General features: G+C 41.4%; 1 protein-coding gene across 4 annotated transcripts in view; it reads left to right on the top strand.

The window, feature by feature from the left end:
* The window catches only part of ZZEF1 (zinc finger ZZ-type and EF-hand domain containing 1), a 115283-nt gene that overhangs the window by 19020 nt on the left and 76667 nt on the right, over nucleotides 1-19596 (top strand). For 3 of the 4 annotated variants that reach the window (XM_082443767.1, XM_082443766.1, XM_082443765.1), the window contains exons 3-11: nucleotides 1669-1863; nucleotides 3384-3555; nucleotides 5014-5213; nucleotides 6646-6856; nucleotides 10283-10399; nucleotides 11432-11610; nucleotides 13176-13274; nucleotides 17166-17257; nucleotides 17641-17789. In XM_082443767.1, the coding sequence (XP_082299893.1) occupies nucleotides 1669-1863; nucleotides 3384-3555; nucleotides 5014-5213; nucleotides 6646-6856; nucleotides 10283-10399; nucleotides 11432-11610; nucleotides 13176-13274; nucleotides 17166-17257; nucleotides 17641-17789 (1414 nt within the window). The remainder of the gene's footprint in view (nucleotides 1-1668; nucleotides 1864-3383; nucleotides 3556-5013; nucleotides 5214-6645; nucleotides 6857-10282; nucleotides 10400-11431; nucleotides 11611-13175; nucleotides 13275-17165; nucleotides 17258-17640; nucleotides 17790-19596) is intronic. The other variant, XM_082443768.1, reaches the window with a different exon arrangement.

Below are 19596 nucleotides of genomic sequence, written 5' to 3'. Positions count from 1 at the left end.
CAGAACTGTAAGAGGAGAGGCAAGGGATGGCATCAACTTCTGCGGCTTGGGAAATCAAATCAGTGTCTCTGGGTTTTGTGTAGGGGGCACAATCAAATGGGCCGCTTCAAGGGCACAATTTCTCCTCAATCTTATGTTTATCTTTAAAAATCAATGCAAAGTTTCCTTCTGCTCTCATATAATGTTTCTGTTTCACACTTAAAAGTAGTTTCTCCTGGGCTTCCCTGGTGGCGCAGTGGTTGAGAATCTGCCTGCCAATGCAGGGGACACGGGTTCGAGCCCTGGTCTGGGAAGATCCCACATGCCGCGGAGCAACTAGGCCCGTGAGCCACAATTACTGAGCCTGCGCGTCTGGAGCCTGTGCTCCGCAACAAAAGAGGCCACGATAGTGAGAGGCGCGCGCACCGCGATGAAGAGTGGCCCCCGCTTGCTGCAGCTGGAGAAAGCCCTCGCACAGAGACGAAGACCCAACACAGCCATAAATAAATAAATTAATTAATAAAAAATAAAGAAAAAAAGTAGTTTCTCCTGTGGACGTCTGGAGTCCTGCTCCAGGTGCTGCTTACGTGGGTGTGTTCAGTTTGTGACAGTTTATCAAATGATACAATTATAATATATGTACTTTTGTTTTAATTAGAAAGAAAAACAAATCCTCTCCAAATCTACAAGCATATCTGAGCTCCAGGAAAAGCTGCCATGTTTATTCTCTCTTCACTTAACCGCCTGGGTTATGTGCACCTCAGTTCAAAGCATGTTATTGTAGGTTATGAGGAACCATGAAAGGATTTTAAACAGGGTAGACATGGCCTGTTTTGTGTTTTTGGAAGATTACTCAAGTTAATGTCAGACAAAATGCAGCCAGGGGAGCCGCTTAGGATATCTGGGGAGGTGTATGAATGGGCGGTGCTGAGGCCAGAGCCTGGGCAGTGGCCAGAGGGATGGACAGATGGGGGAGACTCCAGAGGAGCCACACTGGAGAGAAAAAACTGGAATGGCGGAAGGAGCACTCGGAGGCAGTGCGAGGAGCTGTTTCCGGTCCTGCCCCTTTTTTGTGGTCTTGGTCTGTCACCTGAGCCTCGTTTTCCTCAGCTGTAAGAGGAGGATACCAGTACCTTCGGGGCCTTCTCCCCCCCACCCTCCACCCCCCATCTTATTGTGGGGACCAAAAGAGGTGCTGTGTGTGGAAGGACCTTAAAAACTATAAGATGCCATCGGGAATTGTGGTCAGGGCAGTGGTTATATTTTCATTATTGTGGTCTTCTGTAGCTTAGTATAAAAGCAGTTATGCCTTTACTCTCTAACGTGATAAACTTTTTTCCTAGCCCACATTCTATAGGCAAAACTTCTTTAAAAATTTCTAGTTAGTATTTAGGTTTATAAATTAAACTTATAAAAATTTGAAGCTTGGATTGAAACAAATAATCACTATTCTAAGTCTTCTAAACTTTCTGTTAAACTACAATGAAGTTAATTTTTAAATTGAGATTACCACTGATTAACTTCTTAAAACCTTTTTTAGATTTTTCAATGATTAAAGCTGAAACTATCAGTGAGGATTCTTACCGGCTGCTTTTAATTCAGCTAATTCAGAGGGGCTGCCAGGCAGGGGATGTAGAAACTATTGTGGTGGGTTCCCGAAAACACCAAAGATGGATTTTGTCTGCTTAGGTTTCATAGACATATTTTCAGAGTCCAAGGAGGGCCTGGATGTTCACTCGTCGATGATTCTGCGCTTCCTGCATCGCAACCGGCTCTCTAGCCCCGTCATCCCCTACCCTGTGCTGGACCACTGCAATAACATGAGCACCATGAGGTCTTCTGTTCTGAAGGAGGCTCTGGATCAACTGGTACAAAAAGAAAAGGGTACGTGTGCGGGAGTGGGGGGCGTTCTTGAGAAAGGCGTGATCATCGTTTCTTCCCAGTGTGCTGTTTATTGATAGGACGAGCCAATACTTCTCCCTGCTTTTATTTCTGAAAACGTAATAGTGACCAGTTTGTAGCACAAGAATGTGACCTGCTCTGCCTTTCCCCTCCCCCTCTCCTTCCCCTCCCCGCCCTCTCCCCCTCTTCATAACCCCAAGTCTCTGCTCAGGTGTGACTTCAGGAAGGCCTTTTCTCATTACCCTTATCTAACTAATGCCCCCACCCCCGCCACTCCCCACCTTTTTGTTACTATCCCCTTTGCAGGTTTAATAGTCTGAATGGCACTTCCCATCATCTGAAGTTGTAGCACTAGTGTTTACTTGCGTTTTTGTCTGTCTGTTCGCTTCATTATCCTTGGCACCTGGAACTATGCCTGCCACGTAGTAGGTACTCTGTGAATAGTTGTTCAGTAAATGAGGGAAGCCACTACAGACTCACTTAGTGACCACAACAAAAGTTGATACTGTGAATTGGCAGGTCCGTGGAACATAATAAGAGTCCAGAAATAGACCCAAATACATGTGGGAATCTAGTACCAGATATAGTTAGCATTACACGTCAGGTTGGAAAGGTGAATTAGCAAACAAGTTGGGTTAGGGAACTGGTTAGCCATTTGCAGAAAAAAATGAAACAAGATTCTTAAGCCACTGTATTCACGAAAATAAATTTCAAATGGATTAAAAAGTTCAACCAAAAAGAAAGCTATAAGAGCTAAAAACCCTGACATGGGAAAACCTTTCTGAGCAGGACATGAAACTCAAAAACTACAGAAGAAAAGATTAATAAGTTAGACTGTATGCAAATTTAAATTTCTGTACAGCAAAAAATATAAGCAGAGTCAAAAGACAAATGACATCTTAGGGAACAAAAGTATATTTTGTAACATTGTGACAGACTCAATTTTTTTTACTAACTCTGACCTTGGGCAATTACTTAATTGCCTTAGTTTCCTCATCTCTAAAATGAATTAATACATAAAAATGTGTAGAAAAGTGCCTGGTTCACAGTAAACAGTCAGTAAATATTACTTACTATGTATGTGTATATATACATTACATAATGTACATAAAATATATAAATTGATAAGAAGACTTGTGACCCAGTAACAAAAATAGATGAGGGTAGGACCAGGCCAAACTCAGAAACACGAGTGGCTTACACACAAGTGGCTTAAAAAAATCTCACTCATAATTAAAGAAATGTAAATTCAAACTATAAGGCATCATATTCATCTCTTGGTGGTTTTGCAGATATATCAATGGATTTGTGTTGTATTACAGTCAGCTCATGGAGCAGTCCTTCTGCTTTATACGTGTTCTCCAATTTGGAAGGAGATTTTAAGGAGCATTTATTTTTCTAGGGCCAAAGTGCCAAGCATATTTCTGCTAGATATTTTAAATGATCTTTTTAAAAATTCTTTGTGAAAGAGGTGTCATGATAAAATCTGGTTTTTCTTGCAGAGAGCCCTGGAGATCTAACTAGAAGTCCAGAGATGGACAAACTCAAGTCAGTAGCAAAGTGCTATGCTTATATAGAAACATCCTCCAACCCTGCAGACATTGACAAGATGACAAATGGAGAAACGTCATCATACTGGCAGTCAGATGGCAGTGCCCGCTCACACTGGATTCGGTGGGTGCTGTAATACCAATTCTTGAGTGAAAGTCCAAGAAAATTACCCACTTTCTTTCTCTTATCCCATCAATGTGTTAAAAAATTATTTTTTAAAATTTTAGAATATTTTCTATTTAACTGGCTAGTGTTTTTCTTCTTGTGACTATCTGGAAAGATGCTTTTAAGAATCAAGTTAGGACTTCCCTGGTGGCGCAGTGGTTAAGAATCCGCCTGCCAATGCAGGGGACACGGGTTTGAGCCCTGGTCCGGGAAGATCCCACATGCCACAGAGCAGCTAAGCCTGTGCGCCACAACTACTGAGCCTGCGCTCTAGAGCCCGCGAGCCACAACTACTGAGCCCACGTGCCACAACTACTGAAGCCTGCGCGCCTAGAGCTCATGCTCCACAACAAGAGAAGCCACCGCAATGAGGAGGCCCCGCTCGCTGCAACTAGAGAAAGCCCGTGCACAGCAACGAAGACCCAATGCAGCCAAAAATAAATAAATTTAAAAAATAAATCTATTTTAAAAATTATTAAAAAAGAAAAGAATCAAGTTAAAGGAATCATGTAAAATTATCTAACCTGGTTCATATATTCATAAATATGGATAATTTCTTTACTTGGTATTTGAAGGGAGAAAATTAGCATTTGACTAATATTTTATGATACGGATTTCAGTTCTTTTTCACTAGGTTTTCAGGAAGATTAATATCACAAGGGACATGTGCTTTTCTTATATCTGATGTGATTTTACTTCTTAAGATTTTTTCTGCACGTTTAAAAAATTTGTGTGCAACTAAGTTGGCCAGTTTAGTAGAGAAAGAGGGAACAGGGGTGGTCAGGAATCCTGGAGTGGAATTTTTTTTTCCCCACCCCCACACAGCACGCGGTGGGGGGTAGTTCTTAGTTCCCTGACCAGGGATCGAACCCATACCCCCTGCAGTGGAAGCACGGAGTCCTAACCACTGAACCGCCAGGGATCTCCCCCACTGGAGTGGAATTGATGATAGTAAACTATGATGAAGCTGCTATCTAAAATTTCACCTGTCCCTTCAGAAAATGGGCTGATTTCAGTTGGTGGAAATAGAAATAATTACCTTGTTTTCTCATAGAGGATAAATATGCTCTTTAGCCATCTATACATGAGGGAATATACCCAGTTCTTTGCATGCAGTTTAGAAATTTGCTTCCTGCCAGGTAAAGGGATTTTGTTAGACTGTTCATATTGTACTTTCTTGCTTGTATTAGTAGCTTAAAAGGAAATAGAAGATTGATCTTGAACTGAAAGGAATTTTAGAAACTTGGGAAGGTCATAAGGACTTTGAAACTAATAGCCAGCATTTGAAGTTAGTTGCTTTTAGGGGAATCAGTCTTGGGGTATATCACATGTAAGATCTTAGAGATGGGACTTGTGGGCCCTGCCAGTTCTCAACCTGTATAAACACTTGTAGTTTCTGCTCTCCGTGTTTTCCAGTTTGAAAATGAAGCCAGATGTTGTGCTTAGGCACCTGTCCATTGCAGTGGCTGCCACTGACCAGAGCTACATGCCGCAGCAGGTGACTGTAGCTGTGGGGAGGAGTGCCAGCGATCTTCAGGAAGTCCGTGACGTGCACATTCCCAGCAATGTCACTGGCTACGTGACACTGCTGGAAAATGCCAACATCAGTCAGCTCTGTGAGTCAACCAAGATACGTCTTGCCCTTCTAACTAAGGGGATTGGGAGGGGAGGAAGAAGTCATGTTTTTTGGCGGGAAGACCTCTGAAGTAGAAAAGCTGTTTACTTTTCTTTGGAGATCTGATTTGCTTCTCATCATATACATGAAAGTGGTCATTATTTCGCCTATTCAGTGTTTTTAAAAGTTATAGAAAAGCAGTAAAACCTATTTTAATTAAAAATATTTTATTTTTGTTTTCTTATTAGAAAATTAGAAATATTTAGATAAAAATTATTCAAAATCCCACTACCCAGAGATTGTCACTGTGAATCCGTTGGTGTGGATCCTTCCAGACCTTTTCTTATATTTCTGTGTGTGTGTATGTCTGTGTGTATAAATACACACACACACGCACATATATATATACACATTTTTAAAAATAAAAAATAGGTTTGCATATATATGTATTTACATACATCTATACATGTCTTTTTACAAAAAATGGTGATATTTTGTACGTGCTCTTTTGTAACTTTTTAACGTGTTGTCTTATCATATATTCATGCACACCTTTATTTAGTGTTGTAAGAATATGCCTTAATTTTAACAAGCCTTTTATTCTTGGACATTTAGGTTGTTTCCATTTTTATACTATTATAACCTTGCTTCACACATAGCATTTTGGAAATAATCACAATTCTGTGATTTCTTTCCAGGCTTATTTCATTCAGGGAGCCGGAATGCTTCATGTTTTGTCTCATTTCTTCTAATGCTTTCCTGGGCCAAAAGAAGTATTCTTACTTTGCTCAAAGGAACTGAGGCCTGGGGAGGTAGAGTCTTTGTGTCTCACCCCTGGGCAAAGAAGTAGTTAAGCTTGTGGAGTAGAAGCTTCCTGTCTTATGCTGTGGTGGTCTTTTCTCTAAATTGTGTCCTTTTAAACTTCTCACCTCCTTTCCAACCCAAATAAGAAATTATGACAGCTCTTAAAAGTGAGTCATGCCTATGCCATTTATCTGGACTTGATAATTAAAAAGAAATTCTCACAACTGCTATGAGCCAGCTGCTGTTTCATAACAACATCCAAATTTTGGAACTCTAGGAAAAATTTTTAGACATTTTCTTCCCGTGTATTTAATCAGGATTTTAAAAATGCACTTTGTGTTAATTATTAGAACTCATAAATGCCTGTGAAGCTTTGTGATATAAAGATTTAAGCCACCCTTAATTTTACACATGATTCTTTTGACTCCTTAGATTGGTCAATGCTTTTTTGACAAATTTATTATATATACTAGCTCCATTGCACACATCATTTATTTCTGGCATCAAAGTATATCTTCAGAATTTTCTTTTCGAAATGTGAATTACTATCTTGCTTTTAGTTGGAAGCCTAGCATTTGCTGAACTGAAGAAGTTAATCCAATACTGAATTTGTTGTTTGCGCTTGACAGATGTCCAGATTAACATAAAGCGTTGTCTTAGTGATGGATGTGACACTAGAATTCATGGTCTGAGGGCTGTTGGCTTTCAGAGAGTCAAGAAGTCTGGGGTCTCAGTCTCAGATGCTTCTGCAATATGGTATTGGTCTCTGCTGACATCTCTGGTGACGGCTTCCATGGAGACAAATCCCGCCTTTGTCCAAACAGTGCTACGCAACACTCAGTAAGTCGCTTTGCTTTCCAGGCTTGTCACGGGGCGCTCATTCTGTAACCCTTTAGGGCGAGTCACTGAGCAGCCTTTGATCATCGAGACTCAGTCAACAGCTGCGCCCCAGGTGCCCTGTTGTTTCCTGTTTGTGCCTTCAGCTCCTATCTTGTGAGGGGGGTCCCACATGCCATTCCTCTTCCTTATCCACTGGGGAACAGTTGTTCACATTTACATAGCAATTTATATGGGATAAAACACCTTCAGATGCTATATATTATTTACCTACTTATGTCATAAAATGTATCTGTAAAAATTATCCCTGTTTTATAGACAGGAATACAGTGACCTTCCCTGAGGTATATGACCAGGCAGTGATGGATCAGTTTGAATCTAGGTCTTTGGACCTAGGCCCTAGGTTGAAAGCTCTTTTCACTAAAGAGTCAAATCTTTTCAAGGACATCAAATTAATTTATTTTTAAATGTAGAGTACCTTTGAAAATTTTCTTCTAAAAACTCTTAGGGCAAAAAGACTCAGTAGTAATAGATAAGGCAAAACAACTAGCTTCAGTAGCAATGAAGTATTAGTATTATATGTAAGTTTAATAACTGATAATAGGCACTATTAGTGCAGGCTATCAAAATATCAGATAAAAGAGATAGCTAATATTTTGTTCTGTAGATGTCTTTTGAGATTTGTTATTGCTATTAAATAAAACTCTTCAGCAAATAATACTGCTGGCAGTGCTAGATCTGAAGGGTAATATTTGGCCAGACTCCTTTCTTCCTGCCTGTTTAAAAATTTAAAAAATAAAAAAAATTTCAAACTTAGAGAAATATTGCAAACTCGATGCAAAAAGAAAAAGTGGCTTCTTCCTGAGCCAGTTGAGAGTAATTTGCTAACCTGATGCCCCATGGTTCCTGAATATTTTATTTAGTATGTATTTCCTGCAAATGAGAACATGCTGCTACAACCATCAAAATCAGGAAATTAACATTGATATACATTGCTACCATCTAATTCTCAGATCCCGTTCAAGTTTTGTCCTTTATAGCAAAAGGATCCAGTCCAGGATCATACTTGGTATTTCATTGTCATGGATCTGTAGTTTCCTTCAATAAGGAACAATTCCTCTGTCTTTCCTTGACTTTTTTTTTTTTTTCCTTGACTTTTAAGACTTTGACACTTTTGAAAATTATAGGTCAGTTATTTTGAAGAGTGTCCTTCAGTTTTGGTTTATCTGAAGTTTCATCATGATTAAAATTAGATTTTGTATCTTTGGTAGGAATATCATAGAAGTGATGATGGGTTCTCATTGCATCCCATCAGCGACACACAGCTTCAGATTGTCCTATTACTAGTTTGGTGATGTTAACTTTGACCTTTTGATGAAAGTGGTGTCTGCCAGACTTTTCCAGTGTAAAAGAATTCTTTTCCCTTTGTAATTAATAAATATTTTGTGAGGAGGTACTTCGAGACTATGTAAATATCCCATTCCTCATCAAACTTTATATTGGTATGACTCAAGATTGCTGTTTTATTCCCTGAGTTATAATCCATCACAGTTTTGGCGGTCAGATTGGCCCAGATTTGGCCGATGGCAACCCCTTCAGTCTGGTTCATATGTCCTTTTGATATGTCCTCATCTTCTTGGAACACTTCCTTACAACAAGATATTCCAGGCTTATCTTGAATGTTCCCTGCCATAGTCTTAGAATCAGCTGTTTTGCTCAAGAGTCATGGTCACTCTTAGTGGAGAGTTGTGTTTAGAAACTAAACAAACTAAACTCATTGCTGTTGGAGTGTTGCTTCTCTCAGTGTACACAGCTGGGAAATACATGTTTGTGTGTAAGTAATAGACACATATGTGTATGCACAGACACATTGACACCTATATTTATTTCTATATCTGTAACACTGAAAACTCTGAGTTTATACTTCTAATAAACTCTGATAACTTCTAATTCTAATCCAGCACTACTGTTCATTCTAGTTTTCTCCCTTTCTCTATTTGTAACTCCCTTCTATGATTGTGAGAAACCTGGCTCCCATCATCCCTAAAATATTTACTTATTTAAACAATCCTGCTCTAGATAACCAGTCTCCCACCTCCCTGGCCCTTGCCTGGACACCCTCCTCACCCTCTTGGTGCTTGCATTCCATGCCAGGCTGTCCCTTTGCTCAGTACCCCACTCCAATACCTCACTCTGGGCCACCATGCACCCCACCCATCCAAGGACACACGAGTGCCTACCTTGCACAGCCCTACTTTATGGACTGAATTTTCAGGAAGGGGAAGAGGAAAAGTTTTCTACCTTATTTTTGTGAAGCTACGCCACGTTGTTGAAGAACGGATATGTCCCTAAACAGTTGTAATAGTTAATCGGCAATGGTATCTTCACTCCTAACTTTTAAATATCAGTGATCTTAAAACTATTCTAAAATTTAAAAATTATTTTTAAAAATCAATGAGGAAAAATAAGTAAGAAAAAAATATTATGAAACAAAAGTGGAAATAAATTCTGTAAATCCTTTCATGCCACTTAGGTGCATTTGACCTTGTTGATCGACTGTATGTTAGTGTAGCTGCCCTACTGATGCAGCTCATATAGAGGGGACAAGAAACGAGAGCAGAGTGGAAGCTGACACAGTTGTTAGCCTTGCTGTTTTGTCTCTGTTGTGAAATGTAGAAATTAAATAGTTTCAGGGATTCCCACTACTATTATCATAAAATGACTATCAAGTGTAGAATTTTGAGTGACTTTTTCTGTACCTTCACGTTGTTCATGGTGCACTCATTGCCTAGCACAGTTGCTGGCACAAGTAGGACTCAGTAATATTTTGTTGCATAAATTTATTAGATGACTGCTGGTCCAGAGGAGGTAAAGCTATTGTAAAAGGAGATGAGAAAAGAGAAACATTAAAGCAGACTCTGAGGTAGAAAGGCCAAGAGACACAGGCAGGAATAGAGAAGGTGACAGGTGCTGATATGTTTAGGATAAAATAAACATATCATGATGCATCTTTAGATACAAGAGATCTGAAGATGAATTTTTTGTGTGTGTCACAAACAGCTCTGCCCCTGGGGTCAAGTTTTCTAAGAACTCAGGGTTTTTCTGTAGACATATGTCTTTTGCTCATACTACTTAAAATGAACACTTGCTTCCAGAGGGTTGAATGAGCTTTTATAGAGGGAAATGGAACTCTTAAAGAAAAAAGAAAAGAAAAGAAAGAAAACCCATTAAACTGTTTAGCACCAGGACCCCTGCAGGAAAAAGGCTGATCTGTGTTGTGTACCAGGTTCTCTGTGGGAACACTGTCTGTTTCTTGATAAGGGGTTAATCCAAACAAGCTTCCAACAACTTTTTTTTTTGGTCTAAAATTGTATTATTAAGTTTATTGTTTGCCAGGGATTGTTCTGATTGCACATTTTACACTCCTAGGAAGGCACTGCAGCACATGCCTCCACTCTCCCTCTCACCAGGATCTACAGATTTCTCAACTTTCCTGTCTCCCAACGTTCTGGAAGAAGTGGACAGCTTCCTCATAAGGATAACTAGGTAAAATTAAGGTTGATAAGGGCTGATGGGGGATAGAGGGCATATGTGCTCGATAAGTCTTTTTTGTTTTTTTAAATTTTAAAATCTTTTAAAGATTTTTTTTTTTTTTAAAGAATCATTTGTAGTGACTGAAGGGACAGTGAAATAACGGTGCACCCATGTAAACTCCATGATCTAGCAGCACAGCTGCCCTCAGGAATTGGGGGTGGGTGCTGAGTAGTCCTCGGATTCAGCTAGAGCAGGGGTCTCAAAGTCCAGAATGCAAAGCCTCTCAGTTCCCTCACATCCCCAGCCCAGCACCTGCTGTCTCCATGCACAGGTCTAACAAGCCTGATTGTCCGTAGACCTGGGAAAGGACACCCTGCAGGCTGTTTGAGGGGTCGCGTAGTGTGGGGGCACTCAGCTCTGTCACAGTGAGCCCTGTTAGAGTACAAACCAGGCCCTGAGCTATCTAGACAGGGTTTTTTCTTTTTTGGCCACACCACGTGGCATGTGGGGATCTTCGTTCCCCGACCAGGGATCAGACCCATGCCCCCGGCAGTGGAAGCACGGAGTCCTAACCACTGGACCGCCAGGGAAGTCCCCATCTAGACAGGTTTAAAAGTTTCAGTGTAATATGTTTTAAAAAGCAGATGTGATGTGGAATAGATCTAAAATATGTTATTGGTGCTTGAAGGAACAAGCCTTAACTCTCTGGCCAAGCCAAATTATTACCCGAGGCTTCTTCATAGCAGGGGTTTATTACAACAGCTTATTTATTTTTGGTTTATAAAGTTTGACTTATTAAAGTTGATAGCATTACTTAATACTTACAGGTGAAGGTTACAGGAGTGAGAATTTAATTTCCTGGTCCTCTGGGTTGATTTAGTTTTTCTTTAGGCTGTCTTAAGGATTTTGAAAAAGTATTTCTGGTAAACAGAGAAAGCATATGGCAGGTTGATTTTGCTCATGTAATCAGTTACACAGAGTTTGAGCTACCTGGATTTTCTCATAGTTTTAAGAAGTGAAGTGTTTTTTGTTCTTTGTTTATAGCTGCTGTTCTACTCCAGAGGTGGAGCTGACTCTTCTGGCTTTTGCACTAGCAAGAGGGAGTGTTGCCAAAGTGCTGAGCTCCCTGTGTACTGTCACTGACCACCTGGACACACACTATGACGCCTCATCCCTCATCTCATCCATGGCGTCAGTCAGGCAGAACCTGCTCCTTAAATATGGTAAATGACCTCTGCGTGATGCACACGTCATAAAACCATCACCAACGTGGGTCTTCCCGGCATCTTCTTATCTTTTTGTGTAGTTTGTGGGCTCGGTCGTTATAGTTATACAATGATTTCTGGAAGAACGTATCTTCTTTGGGGTTGGTAGGGAGAAGGGAGATGTTAGTTCATTTATGGATGCGTTAGCAGAAGAAGCTGAGTGTTCACTACGCTGTACTCCCAGGAGTTACTGGCCTAACCACTTAGGCTTGGTGGCCATTTGAACACAGCCGTCTTTGATAAAGTATGGGAGTGTCTCATGGTGTAGGTCAAGAGGTTGGGAAGTTGGAGTACCTCTCATCTGGAGGAGGGAGGAAGCTACCCCAGACCCAGAGCAAAGGATCCTTGTCTTGGAATCCATCCCTCTGCATCCTCGTGATAGTTTATAGCTGGTTGGAACCACATATATGGTCATACATACATGCCTGCCACCACTTTCCCCTCCTGGGCCCAACGGCATCCATCTTAGCACTTTTCTGCTGACCCAGGATGGGGCCTCCTAATCCTTCTCAACACTGGAGTCCGTACAGCTACTCTCAGATGACTGCAGCGGACATGTGCTGTCCTGGCCTCTAGTGCTAAAGTTTCTGTCCACAAGTACAGCATTGGATCCCATCCTCTTCAGTAATAGAGGCAATACTGTGATATTTCCTCATGATATTTGTACCTTTGCCTTCATATCACTTAATAATGTATTTTATGTTTAATTTTTTAAGTCTGACAATCGATGTCTTGTAAATCCAGTCCCTCCCCAATTTTGGAAAGGTCATTTTTTTGGAGGGGTAGGGGCCCGTAGAAGGCACAGCCAAATGGGAGGGATACGTAGTGTCTGGAAAATATTCTCCAGAAAGGTTTTTGATTCAGTTTAGCAGTTACTTGAGCAAGGAGCACGGGATGGAGGAGGAATGCATAGGGGGACTGTTCATTATTGATAATGTTCTAGTTCTGGGTTGGGTTATAGGTTAATAGGGTTATAAAGTTTTCATTATATTATTAAAACAAAAGAAAAAGAAAAGTTTTCATTATAGCAAAAGTTGATTTTTATAATTTTGAAAATTTTCAAAATTTGCCTGGAGATGTTTTAAAGAAACAAGACCCAGAACGCTAAGACATTATTTATATATTTAAATGCAATTACAATAAAATTAATTACTGGCTCCAAAACAGTGTCTTAGGAATTCCTCCCTTCCCCTGACTCAACACACAAATATGTTGAGCCTGTGCTATTAATCTGTGTCTTATAATGTGCTTTGTTTCCAGCTAGTGGTTATTCTAGAATGATTCTCCTCAGAATTACTTAGGGACATAAGCTGTACTTTGTCTCTTTCAGGAAAGCAGAAAAGGATGGTGTCAACATTTGTCTAATATTACTTCCTATTTTAGCTTTTAAACGGGTACATGTTTCCCGAGCAGTCTGGGTGTCCACAGGCTCTGCATTTGCACTGATGAGCATTCTAGTTTCCATTTTTTCATAGTGCTAGCTTCAGGCTGTCTCTTTCTCTCTCTTTCTTTTCTTTGATCAGGTAAACCTCTGCAGTTGACTCTTCAGGCCTGTGATGTCAAGGGAAAAGAAGAGAAGTCAGGACCTGAAAACCTCCTTGTTGAGCCGTGGACGAGGGACGGTGAGTGGTGGACCTGTCGGGTTATAGTGAGTAGAAAGGGCCATGGTGCTCACTAGAGGCTGTGTGAAACCGCGCTGTGGTCTTCAAAACTTTCAAGATATGCAGTCTTCGCTGCGATGTCCTTCAGTTGGCTTCAGTGGTTCCTGAACCATGTGCGTGATTTCTTTACTACAGCGTTGCCACCTGCTAGGTGTCAGGCACCTGTAACAACTTAAAAGTACTTGAGAGCCTTCAGTTTTGAAAAGCAAAGATGTCTCCTCTTGGAATATAAAAAGTTACCATTTTTAAGTTCAGATTGTCTTTCTGTTGTGTTATGTCAAAGTATTGAGAAACTCAGTGGATCAGTGCTAAAAACGTAGCTTAAGATGAGGGTATTTCTCCATATGGCTGCTCTGGCATTTGAAGTGTCTGGAAGGAAGCCTCACTCCTTGCCTGGCGTCAGCGTGGTGATTGCTGATGTGCTGTTCAGCACTGTGGCTCTTTTCCTCATCCAGGGAGTGTTTGTGAGTCTCTTCCTCATCCGTCGTGTTGGCCAGCTGGTTAGTCTCCTGCACGTGTCCCCTTTCTACTCACTGTACTGCTTTGAATGTTGCCAGTTCAGAAAAGGACGTGGAATGTTCCAGCAGTTATCAAACATTGAAGGGAACTGGCCTTACCACTTTGGACTTGGTTTCCCCTTGGCTCTCCTCACAGCAGAACAGACCTTGTGCGTTCTCAGTAGTCGCCTCCTCTCTGTCCTGTTTCCTGTGGGCATTAGCACCAGTGAAGTAAAGACACCTGGGAAAACGTGCTTCACCAGTCACACCTCCTCCCGGTGGTCTTCTTAAGCCGTGACTGCCTCACGAGGCAGGCTTCTTGCAGTCCTCGCTGAGCAGCTCAGCCCCTGCAGACACATTTCCTCCCCCACATTCATCTCCTGCCGCCCTGAGGGCCACCGCAGACCGCCCAGTCACCCGCCGTCCAAAGTGGGGTCGGGAGGAGGCGGTGGCAGCTCTTTGCCAGTTTCCCCCTCCCCACACTCAGGAAAGGCAAGACCACTCTACCAAAGGCCCCCTGCATTTTTCCTTTGCTCTCTGAAGAATTGGGATTTTTGTCTCTGGAGTATGTAAGGCAGAATCTTCTTAAAACCAGTGTATGGATTTTTTTTTCATACTCTCATCATCATCTACTGAAAGGCCTCTCTTGTTCTATCTTACTTTTTTAAACTTTTATAACAATTTCAAATCATCTCCATCTAGTCTTTCTTTTTAAAGACTTTATTTTTTTTTAAGAGCAGTTTTAGGTTTACAACAAAACTGGAAGGAGGTACAGAGATTTCCCATATGCCCCCTGCCCCACACATGCAGAGCCTCCCCCATTATCCACATCACTCACCAGAGTGGTACATTTTTACGAAGGGTGAACCTACATTGACACATCGTAATCACCCAAAGTCCATAGCTTACTTTAGGCTTCACTCTTGATGTCTTCCATTCTGTGGGTTTGAACAAATGTATAATGACCTATATCCATCATTATAATACCATACAGGGTGTTTTCATTGTCCTTAAAATCAGTCTGGATTTTTAACACCATTCTAAGTCTGAAAGCACCACAGGTTTTTCTGTAGCTATTGAAATGCATTTGCCAGCTCTTCTGCCTGGTCTGATTTGAATAGTTTGTTACTCTCCCTGTGTCTTATCCATCCACCTCTCCTCCCTGCCTTCCACCTAACCTTGCATGGGTAAATTGCATAAACTAGTTGTAGTGCGTGGATTTGTTATTTTTGTTGTGTTTCTGATGAGCACCCAGGTGGGGTGTGACTGGGCGTGGGGAGGAGCCTTGGTTTCCCTTGGTCTCTCCGTTCACAACCGTCACTGTCTGTTTCTTGTAACTCAGGTTAGGATTCGGTCCTCTACAAAAAAATGAACCTGACGAGACAGGGAGGACAGAGGAAAGTCCTCACAGCTGGAACTGTGGGGTTTTGAGGAGTGATTTGTTTCTTCCCCTTATGGGGGCCAAAGCTCTTTTTCACTGCTACCTTTCAAGTTCCCCAGCTGCTGGGAAACACTGGACGTTCCCCCTTGCTGCACAGAGTGCCCGGAGAACCCGAACGTGGGCACTCCGAGGGCTGACCTCCTGTGAGTCACAGCCACGGGTCTGGCGTTTTAAAGGAGTGCAGGCTGCTGCCAATAGAACTGAAGGAGTAGGGTTATTAAATTCTTTACGTTTGAGATTGGTTATTTTCTTCTTGTCATTTTAAGAGAATAAATTGGGCAGGCAGGGCATGGTGTCCAAACAGTTGTAGCTTTAAAATGCTATAGGTTAGACATATGAGCTGGTTTTTTACCAAGAAAAGGAAGCACAGAGGTTTTATTTATTTACTTTTTAAGCTTTGTTTGTTTAATGTATGTATTTATTTGGGCCTTAAAAAAATTGATGGCCATGTTATTTTAAAAGAGTCTGATTCTTTTGACTTAAATTATTGCTTCAGCTACTTTGAGACTAATGAAAACTGGCAGCTGCTCCCAGGCAGCGTTTCGGCCTTTACAGTAGGTTTGATTAGTTGGAGGCATCCAGACCTCCGAGAAAAGGTGCCAGTTCAATAATTGGGATAGTTTTTAGTATTACTGTTAGTAGAATTGTGTGAATTTCTGGCCGTATGGCTTCTTAAAATTGTCTGTAGAATTACTATTTGATAGCATTAGGTCAATAATAGCTTCTCCCTGTGATTTAGTAAAGGTTCCTTTGGATTTAATTTTCTTGGTTTTGGTGAAAAATAATGCATATTGTCTTATGGAGATTTAACTTCACAAATTTTTGTTTTATTGAACTCAGTGTAATAAAATAAGCATGAAATTGGTTTTAGTCTTTTCATCTTGATAAGGCAGAGTGGTTGAAAGCAGTTCATGGTTTCGGGAAGAATGGGTGGTCAGGCTGATTTGAGTAAATGTGTAAGTTATATAATTTACAGAGGTTGGAAAGAGAAAAGCAGCCTTGGCTTTAACAGACCTTTTTGTAAATTTTTAAAGGATAATTAACAACAGCAAAAGAGGTGAACCACAACTCTCATACAAATATAAAATGAACACATGTCAATCTTTTTATTTATCCCATTAATTACTGAGGGAACCAGTAAGATGTTACAAGCAGGTCAAAGGAGAACTCATTAGTACACGTAGACCAGTAAGAATGCTGACATGAATCTACAGATGGTTGCAAAATTGGTCAGTCTTCATAAGGAATAATCAGCTATGTTCCTATAGACACAATTTTTATTTCTGTGGACAAGAATCTTTTGCATTACTGTTATTATTCTACAATTTACAGAGTTGTAAAATAGTTCAGAGACAAAGAAAGGTGGAGATGCCCCAAAGAGTGCACTAAACAAACACCCAGCATTCTTTTTTTGCCCATTTCAAAGACTTTTACAGTCTTTCCTGACAGAGTATTCGAGAAACTATCTAATTCCTCTCTCAGCCTTTAAGCCTGCTTGCTTCTAACAGCCCAGCCAAACGTCAGTCATGGTTTTAGCAATGGTTCAGAAAGATGATTGATTGTTCAGTCTTTTGTCTCTCTGAATTAAAGCCACAGTCCTTATCAACTTTTTATTTCTTTATCGTTACCTCAGAGCCGAGCAGCCTGTACTGTTGAAAAGTTGAAAAGATTGTGCTCTGACCAAGTTATACCTGGACCATGATCTGTTACCTCGGTGTCTATCAGGGGGGTTGCTTCTGCCCAGAGGGGAATTCTTTTTCTAATTTTCTTCTTTCTTTTTCTGATTTTTATGAGAGAACCAGATAGACTAGATGCCCTCTGCCTCAAAGGATATGCTTTGGTTTTGTTGGTCTTAGTTCTTAGGGTTATTACAGGTGCCTCAGTCATCCTAACTTTCGTTTTTCCTTTTTGTAGGTTTTCTTACAGAGACTGGAAAAACCAGAGCCAGTATTATTTTTTCTACAGGAACTGAATCTGCCTTCCAAGTTACTCAGATCAGAATTATGGTAATTCTTATTCTGCCTTCTTTAGTAAATGTTACTACTATTTTTAAAAATAGGATTGTATTTCAGAGGTCCATGTCACTGGTTTTTCATTGAACATTTAGTGATTATTTACTCTGTGTCAGGCCTGTAGCAGAAGGCAAGGGCACAAAGATGAATAGATTGTTAAGTCTGTAAATGGTATGAGTATAAGGATCAAGAAAAGTAAGGAATCATTTCTTGGGAAGCAGCTTTCTTACTTTTCCAGGACTTAATGTATTTGAAATCTCATTTTGTTGGTTTGATTTTTGCGTTAAGCTATTTGAATTTGACCATATTATTTGGGAACAAAATGGCCACAGAACTTTGGTCCCTTTGATGTACTTTATTTAGATCTCTATTTCCAGGTTCGACGTGGTGGCATTGGTGCCCAGTGTGGGTTGGTGTTTGCCTATAATTCATCTTCTGATAAATTTCATGCAGAAGAGCACTTCAAAAGGTTTGAAAAATATGACAAATGGAAGCTTCAGGAATTCAGGCAATTTGTAAAAAGCAGGTAAGGAACAGAATAAAAATCTTTATAGTTAATAAGATTGTATACATTCTCTTATTGGTGAAGTATGTTTTCTTTATAGAAAAGTTGCCACTAACCCATCTTCAGTGGCCACGAGCATTCATTGCTTTCCGGCAGCACATGTGAAGACATATATTTTAATTTGTTCATAGTCTCTTACTCGGTCCCTTCTGTGACCAGGTGTACACATCTTCAAAATGGTTGGGTAATAATACCTGCCTGAATTGTGGGCAGCCTGAGGTCTCTCGTCTTATCTAGCCACTGGAAAATTTACCCAGGCCCCAGCTTCCCTCCTCCTATTTTTGTGTTTTTACCGAAAATATTTATTAAGCACCTACGATGTGCTAGGCCTGATGCTAGGTACTGAAGATACCGTAATGAGCAGATTGGCCCGTTCCCTGCTCTGTAGAGCCTACTGTTTAGCTCAGAAGACAGATGATAAAGCCTACAGTGTCACAGTACTATAAATGCGAGGTAGATAGGAGGGATAAGGTGCTCTGGGAGCATATGGCAGAGCACCTGACCTGATCAGGGAAGGCTTCCTGGAGGAAGTGTTGAATATGAATGAGCTAAAGCTAATTAACTACTTGAAGAAGTGGAAGCAGAGTGTCCTGAGCAAAGAGCAGAGCAGAGTTGAGAGCTCAGGTGGGGTCTGGTGTACACAAGGGACTGACCAGCCCCACGTTGCTGAGGTGTGCCGTGAGTTGGAGAGTGGGGAGAGGTGAAGCTGGAGAGCTAGGGAAGGGTCAGGTCGTTAAAGGCCCTTTTGTCTCTGTTTCAGGGTTTAGACTTTATCTTGAAAGCCATGGGGGCAGGGGCAGGGAGCAGGGTGGAGTGTTTGCTGAGGAGCTTCAAGAAGAACGAGGAGAGCTCGCATTTGTGGTTTGGAAGTGCTGCTCTGGAGCCTGCTGTGTGAGGTGGGCTGGAGGAGAGCAAGCGGGGAGGCCAGATGAAGTGGGGGGAGGCTGTCACGGTCACCTGGGAAGCCAGAGTGCGGGTAACCTCAACTAGAGCAGCAACAGGAGCCATGGAGAGATGTGGACGATTGAAGAGACGGCTAGAAAGGAGAAGCAGCAGGACCTGGTGAGTGGCTGATGTACAGCAGGAGAGAGAAGGAGGCTTAGGCCTCAGTGAGTCCTGGATTTTTGGCTCACCAGAGGGGACATTGGTAGCGCCTTTTTCTGAGACAGAAAATACCTCGGGGAAAACAGGTTTGTGGGAAGATGATGAGCTCAGTTTTGGTCCTGTTGGATTTGAGGTTCTAGGAAGCCTCTGAGATATCCCACAGCTAGTTGGATAAACAGGTGAGGAACCTAGAAGAGATGTTGTCCTGAAGGCAGAGATATGAGAGACATTTCGGTGATAGTTTAAAATGAATTAGAAGAGATCATTCTGGAGGAGTGTGTGGGCTGGGAAGAACAGAGACTTTAGGTCAACATGCTGAGAGGCACCAGCATTTATGGGGCAGCAGAGAAAGGGAGGCTGAGAAAAACAGCCAGAGAAGCAGCAGGGAAGCCAGGGAAGTGTCCTTATGAAGCCAGGGGAAAATCGTGGTTAAAGAGGTAGGGAGTGGGCAACGGTGTTGGATGTTACCCCGGAGTCGGTGACGTAAGTCTAGAAGTGGACTTGTTGGATTTAGCCACAGACATCGTTGGTGACCTCTTGGACAGTGTTACCTCCCTAATTACTAGTAGCAAGTTAAAACTCATGCAGCTGAGCCCGAGACTTGCCCTTTTTGCTCCTGTATTTCACAGGTAATGGGGTGCTGGAGTTTTTACTATCACTGAGT

Source organism: Balaenoptera physalus, assembly GCF_965194825.1.
Source record: "Balaenoptera physalus genome assembly, chromosome: 20".
Taxonomy (NCBI): Eukaryota; Metazoa; Chordata; class Mammalia; order Artiodactyla; family Balaenopteridae; genus Balaenoptera; species Balaenoptera physalus.
The sequence above is the reverse complement of the archived record's forward strand: the minus strand, read 5'-3'. Positions and strand labels throughout refer to the sequence as shown.